This window comes from Xenia sp. Carnegie-2017, unplaced genomic scaffold, assembly GCF_021976095.1.
Source record: "Xenia sp. Carnegie-2017 unplaced genomic scaffold, XeniaSp_v1 HiC_scaffold_16, whole genome shotgun sequence".
NCBI classification, from domain to species: Eukaryota; Metazoa; Cnidaria; class Anthozoa; order Malacalcyonacea; family Xeniidae; genus Xenia; species Xenia sp. Carnegie-2017.
The window spans coordinates 11,500,638-11,507,858 of NW_025813469.1; the positions used below are offsets into that span (position 1 = coordinate 11,500,638).

Here is a 7,221-nt window from a genome sequence, read left to right on the forward strand (position 1 = left end):
ACTTAAAAGATGTATGTTCATGATGACGTTAGTTGAGCTTTTATCCACTTTGTTTTGTTCGCTGTAATTCTATTTTTTTTTTCTTTTTCAACAATTATTCCTATGATATTTCCCTCCACACACAACCAGCATTTCTGCTATATTTTCCTTTACATATAAGAAATCCTTTAATGAAATCTTTTGAAAATACGTTATCAACTTGTTTGATCAATAAACGTTTGTTCTTTGCAACATGAATGCAAAAGAATTCCTTAGCTAGTGAATGAAAATGGTTTTGATTTTCAGTTTGCTGCAATTTATATTAAAATGAAACATCCATCTTTTGTCCATAAACATCCATATAATTTCCTCAAAGACTCAAGGCCATTATTGTTTTTTAGAAAGTTGTTATATATTGTCACTACTGAAAGAGATTATGTCAAATTCTTGGATTCTCTGTTTACGTTATCAGTAATTTCGTAAAATTTCTTCCTGTAGAATTATGTATAGCAAATGGAGAGTGACGATCTACCGGCGTCATTACGGAGAAGGAAAAATTTAATATTTGAAAATATTGAACGATTAAATGACTTTTACGGAAGTTAATTTTTCTGTTTCCAACATTTCTCTCTTGTTTCCAACATTTCTCATATTACAAACCGTCGTCGTTCCTTATTTTACCGTTGTCGTTTTGTTAAAAACCGTCGTCGTTCCATTCATCTGAATCGTTTGCAGCAGTTTGCAGTGATTGTTTAAAAGTGTAATTTATTTCTTGGTTCATATGGTTAATCTGCTATTTAAATTTGAATAAATATTTATCCCACTGGCATATTGTTTTTCGAGTACAAATAAGATGGAGAAAACGCAGATTACAATGTTGTGTGTAGAGTCAACATCTTTTTATAAAATAGAGCATTTATAGATTACAGTGATGGCTATGCATTGTTCATTCAGCAAAATTTCACTGAGGGCTTTAGTTAGCATAAGTATATTCGGCGTTTTTTTGCAATAGCTTAAGATCGACGCTGATGTGAATGGTATATCTTTGGGTGTTTGCATCAACAAAGCTTTGACAAAGACCAAGTAAATAATGAAGTTATGCAACTCTCGTGCTACAGTTGCCGATTTAGTTGAAAGTGTAAAATTGGTTTAAAATAATTTTGTGAAATTAGTCACCATGAAGTGTTTTAAAACAAGGTTTGGTTTTACTTTTCAATCCTAGTTTATGAAAAATGGGGCCAAAAGATTCAAGCAATTCTTAATTTATTATGTTAGAAAGTTTACTTATTAAAGTCAGCATGGATTTTACTCCCATCGTGGTAATATTAAGTTTTCACTCGTTATTTTCGTATATTTTTTATATGGTGGGCCTCAATGCCGTTTGATTGTATTCAAATTAACATAAGAACAACGCTGTTTGTTAGAAATTTCTAAAGAATATTTAACTCCTACTCCAGCTGATATAACTCTGACTTTTGCTAAAAAAACGTCGGCTTCTCCTAAAATGTTTACATGACCGAATATTCAAGAAATTCGAAAGTAGAGAATATTGTCCTTCAAGTGGTACTGATATTGACTGGTTTTCCAAATATTGTTACAACCAAATTTGCAACTTTTGCTTTAAAGTGCCTGTAACACGAAATTTTGCTAGTTAAATTATGTTTGCAATGAACAGAACTTTTGAAATGACATTGTGCTTTCTAAAACAGTTAATGCATATCTCTTTCCCTTCGCAAGATATTGAAGTTTTTGTTATTTCCATTTTATCTAACTTGTGACGTCATATTGTATAATGAATTCCCACAATGTTTTAAATACTCTTCAGTTTCCTGACAACTTTATATCTTATACCAGGGGTGGGCAACTTCTCCAGTCAGCGGGCCAGATTTAGGAAAATGAAGTTATTGGTGGGCCGGATTATTACATGAATAATATTCAATATTCAATGGTCGGATACAGTCAGCGGGCCAGTCAAAATCCCTTCAGGGGCCGGACCCGGCCCGCTGGCCGTATGTTGCCCACACCTGTCTTATACCATTAGAGTAATAGTGTAAAATACTAAAAGTACTGTACAACAGTACAGAGTAAAAAGTCAGCATATTCCACCAAATCAAACAACCATGTCGCAGACAATTTTAATAATCCCATGCACTAAAAGTAAAGTCCATCAACTCTTATTTGCTTCGAACTTTTAATGATACCCTGTTTTGCTTCACTATTTCTTGCTTATACACACAGAGACAAAAACTTTATTGAATGTTGAATTGTTTATGTTGGAGGTATAGATGGATGTCTGTTTTATGTAAATGTCTAAAGGCAATCTTCTCTGTCAACTCTGATTTTTTAGCAATTTAGTAGATTTCAGTTTTACTTTGATTGTAAATAACCTCTTTGGCCTTTCTTCAGTGTTTATACGTAACTTGGGTATACGTTAATTGACCCACAAAGAAATAATACTCAGAATATGAAGCAGCTCCGGTGACTACTAGAATGACAACTTTTAGCAGTCACAATAAAACGGCTTATTTCTATACAGCTTCGCCTTCGTTTGTAATTTCTCAACACTCGTTTCTCTGTAGTTAGTTGAGCTATTTGTAATCAAACTGGTCATCACAACTACATTAGGCTTTTTCAAATAACGTGAATGAGCTTGATTGATGCAAAAATGTAGACAAGCTGCGACTTTAGTCGACCTCAAAACTATTTCCTTATTTGATTTCTTACTGATTCATTGATTACTTCCTCATTCTTAAAAGACAGACGTTATCTTAGTTTATATTTTACATAGTGTAAAGATTGTTTTCGTTCTCTGTTGTTCATTCATCACTAGCTACACTGAAGCACGTTATCTTAGTTTATATTTTAGGTAGTGTAAAGACTGTTTTCGTTCTCTGTTGCTCATTCATCCCTACCTACCTCATTTTAGATAGGTTAAAGTTTATTCTTGTTCTCTGTTGTTCCCCTTAGGCTTTCAAAACTTGGAAATGTTAAAAATACAGAAAAAATACACTATTCATCGCATGTAACTGATTTTTTAAACGCAAACACGTCTTTAAATTTTATTTTTGGTCGTGAGTATTTTGAAGCAGATGCTAAAGCCACTAGAGCTAAATACATTAGTTTGAATAAAATATCTTTATTTCTTGTATACGCGTGTGAAGTTCTTGATTACAAATCTCAAACATACATTCAAGCTTCAAGTATACTAAACAACTGAGATGTTCTATACATAAAGAGAACATTTAGTTTCCAACCTTCAACGCTGGAATCGTGGACACTTCGTATATACGAACATTACAATGATAATATTCAATACATATGAATTTATTTTGAGTATTATTTTGCATTTTACTTTGCGTCTTTGTTCTCAGTGCTGAAGCATTTTTCATTAACGAAGCGAAACAAACGGTACTCGACATTTTAAGTATTAGGAGCAAAACAGACGGTGCTTAGGAGCGAAACAGACGGTACTTAGACATTTTAAGTAAAAGGCATTAAAGATATTTGAATTCAAGTCTCTAAAATGTTTGCTACCTTGTTCATCATCTTGTTGTGCATTTTTGCAAAAAGCATAAATGGATTAAGATGACGTAATGACTTATGGGCAATGAATGCAATAAAATATTTGCAATAATTATAAATAAAGTTAACGTGCTCATTCATGGGCTGCCGCTATTTATCTTGAAAAGTCTAAGCTGTTCTCATTCTCTGTTGTTCATTCATCACAATGAACACTGACACACGTTATCTTAGTATATATTTTAGGTAGTGTAAAAACTGTTCTCGTTCTCTGTTGTTCATTCATCCCTACCTACACTGACACCATTCTTTTAGTTTATATTTTGGGTAGTGTAAAGATTTTTCTTGTTCTCTGTTGTTCATGCCAAGGCTTTCAAAACTTGTTAAAAACATTAATTTGCATAAAATATCTTTATTTCTTGTAGACGCGTCTGAAGTTCTTGATTACAAATCTCAAACATACACTCAAGCTTTAAGTATACTGAACAACTGAGATGTTCTATACATAAAGAGAACATTTAGAGTCTAACCTCCAACGATGGAATCGTGGACACGAACATTACAATGATAATATTTCAATACATATGCATTTATTTTGAGTATTATTTTGCATTTTACTTGACGTTTTTGTTCTCAGTGCTGAAGCAAGTTTTTGTTATTTCCATTTTATCTAACTTGTGACGTCATATTGCATAATGAGTTCCCACAATGTTTTAAATACTCTTCGGTTTCCTGACAACTTTATATCTTATACCACTAACCACGTCACAACAAAGGGAACTCTGTCCTTGTGAAGTAAAGTATCGTTAAATATACCTAATACTCCTAGTTCTCATTATGCAACTTGACGTCACAAGTTAGATAAATCGGACAAAGCAAAAACCTCAATATCTCAAGAAATAAAAGTGATGTGCATAAACTGTTTTAGAATGTCCATTGTTATTTTAAAGATCTCTTCAATAAGAGTACAACTCAGATTGCAAATTTATCGTGTCATGGGCACTTTAAAGCAAAGAAAATGCTTTAGTTAATGTAAGACTTGTTCTTTGATGAGAAACATCGCATTTTCTCAGCATCACATCACTATATCGCAAACAAATTGTCATTCTTGGACTATATAATTGTCAATACAATAAAGCAACATGTTATCTGTTATACAAAAAAAACGCTATTTCTGTGAAACTTTTTGCTTGTCCATCAACAATAACCTCGTATTTTTTTCACACTTTTCCTCGTGTTAGGGAAAATAAAAATTGTTTAATAATTAAGCTATGTACAATTGGCAGTGGTTTTGATTTTGATGAACAAAGATTTGACAAAACAACTGGTCAAATCCATACACTGCAGCTTTAAGATTCTAAACAAAAACTAATGCCATAAATTTTCTTTTACCTCAGTCTTTAATAAAATAGTAAAGTCATTTATTTCTTCAGTAATTTACTATAATAATCAAAGGCTATAAGAACATTGAAGGTTTACATATTTAACTTTAAATATTCACTGTTCAACTTAATATTAAAAAGTTTCGGTGAGTTATAATGATCTGATTATTTACAGAATATTTTGTGCTTATACGTAATTTTGCCCAAAAGGTAAAACTTCAGCAATGGCAGCATATCGTGGTTCATTCATTAAAGGAAGATATGTACATGAAGAACTAGTTCCCATTTTGAAACACTCTACTGATTTAAGAACTTCACATTTATCATTCAGACCTCCCATGACAATAATTGTATCAACAGTTATAACTGCACAACACCCGGATCTCTTTTCCAACATGGATGGTAAGACTGTAATCTTACCTGTATCACAGTCATACATGATAACACTGTTCAAATATTTTGTTCCATCATAACCTCCAAGAAGAACAACTTGATCTCTCCATTGAACTGCAGCCATTTCAGTCAATGGATGAGGTAATGGAGGCATTTCTTTAAATGTAAGAGTCCTAGGATCAAATTCCAAAACACTGGACAAAACTTGGCTATATTTTCCCCAACCTCCAAAAATAAGAACTTTGTCAACAACAACAACAGCTCCATGGTAACACCGTGGTTCAGGCATACGACACAACTCTTTTAAAACATGAGATGTTGTACCAATAATCTTTACTTCACTGATCAAATCTGATTTTCCTTTGCCAACAATGTATCCTCCAATGACAAAGATTCGTTGTTTACAAACAACAGTTTGATGAAGGCGACATTCATAAGGAAGCTCTGTGGGAAATTTCCTCCATGTCAAAGGTGACTGTTTTATATTCAATGTCTCCATCGACATGCAGCCACCACCTCCAATAACAAATAAATTATCATTATAAATAAAAGATGAAGCAAAGCTGCGTTTATTTTCCATTGATGCAATGTTACACCATTTCTTCTCCTTCAATGAAAATATTTCAGCACTCTTTTTGGAACCAGGCGAGACACCACCAACAATCAAAATATCTTCTTTTCCTGAGTTCATCATTCCCTCAATTGATGATGATAATGTTTTGACATATTCATTTTTAGTGGTCTTTCTCAATATTTGAAGCATCATGACTTTCATTTCTTTCATTTCTTTGGTCACTGTAGAAAGATTTCGTTGAACATCTTTTATTTCTTTTCTTGTTTCCATCATTTCCTTGGTCACTGTAGAAAGATTTTGTTGAATATGTCTTATTTCTCCTTTCGACTCCATCATTTCTTTTTGTGATTTCGAGTTTTGGTTTGTCAGTAACTCCATTTTTCTAGTTATATCAGTCAGCTGCATTTTCTCTTTTTCCTCATGATCAAAACTTCGTTGAATTATTTCTTTAATCTCTTCAAAGTAGTGAGATGAAGTCTTTCTGTATTCCCATAACTCAGTTTCATGTTCAATCTTGTCTCGTTTGTTTATCTCCTTGTCACAACGTTCATTACAACACAACACTGGAGCAAAACCACAATTTTGAACATGTCGTTCAAGATCTTCAACATTGATAAATTCAGGACAACCACGATTAGCGTAGTCGCATCTGATTTTAAACTTAGAAATCAAGTTATTTATAACACGCGCTGGAAGAAGTGTAGCTACCGTCAAATTATCTTGACATTGAGGACATCTTTGTGCATTAACTCGTAGATGTTCTTCGATACATTTACGACAAAAGATGTGTTCATTGTGGCACATTTTGGCATCTTTCATGACGTTAAGACAAATTGCACAGCGAAAATATTCATCAACAGCATTCTTAAATCTGGATTCATCATAGCCACATTCATAATCATTGGGACGATAAGCCATTTCATTCGTCTTCCCGTATAATTCAGTGTTAAGATTAATTTAAGAAGTGACGAAATTATTTGTTTATCGCTACAAGTTAAAGCTAGAAGATACGTTGAAATTTACAGTCGACGTTTGATAAACACGGAAGTTAAAAGCGAAGGAATAAGAACGCCTGTTTTTATATTTTAACATATTTTGTAAAAGAAAACCAAGACAAAAAAAGATAAAACAAAACAATGCAATGAAGCAGATCTACAAAAGACATGCATAAACAAAAATAGGTACGCAATTCGTACATGTGGTAACCTTCAGTTATGTGGCCACAAAGTGAAGTAGATTTATAAACATAGTTTCGATAATATATAATAAATACAATTTTTGTCAAGATTGTGTTCAAGATTTTAAAATGTGTTGAATGCTTAGTCAAATGACTCAGTAACTCTTACTCTTAAACACTTTCTGCATCTACCGAAC

At 32.8% G+C, this 7,221-nt stretch overlaps 2 protein-coding genes across 2 annotated transcripts; both read right to left on the bottom strand.

Moving 5' to 3' along the window:
• Nucleotides 1–4,894: 4,894 nt before the first annotated feature.
• On the bottom strand, nucleotides 4,895–5,967 carry LOC124436076 (kelch-like protein 12). The gene has a single exon (XM_046986004.1). It carries the CDS (start codon nucleotides 5,965–5,967, stop codon nucleotides 5,068–5,070), a length of 900 nt encoding a protein of 299 aa, XP_046841960.1. The 3' UTR covers nucleotides 4,895–5,067.
• Nucleotides 5,968–6,007: 40 nt separating this feature from the next.
• On the bottom strand, nucleotides 6,008–6,859 carry LOC124436077 (E3 ubiquitin-protein ligase PDZRN3-B-like). The gene is made up of 2 exons (XM_046986005.1): nucleotides 6,087–6,859; nucleotides 6,008–6,015 (listed from the first exon to the last, which is right to left on the bottom strand). Exons 1-2 carry the CDS (start codon nucleotides 6,763–6,765, stop codon nucleotides 6,008–6,010), a joined length of 687 nt encoding a protein of 228 aa, XP_046841961.1. The 5' UTR covers nucleotides 6,766–6,859.
• Nucleotides 6,860–7,221: the final 362 nt, after the last annotated feature.

Excerpts from the sequence above, each read along its gene's own strand:
- LOC124436076 (XM_046986004.1), bottom strand. The coding sequence starts at position 5,967 with ATGATGAACTCAGGAAAAGAAGATATTTTGATTGTTGGTGGTGTCTCG.
- LOC124436077 (XM_046986005.1), bottom strand. The coding sequence starts at position 6,765 with ATGGCTTATCGTCCCAATGATTATGAATGTGGCTATGATGAATCCAGA.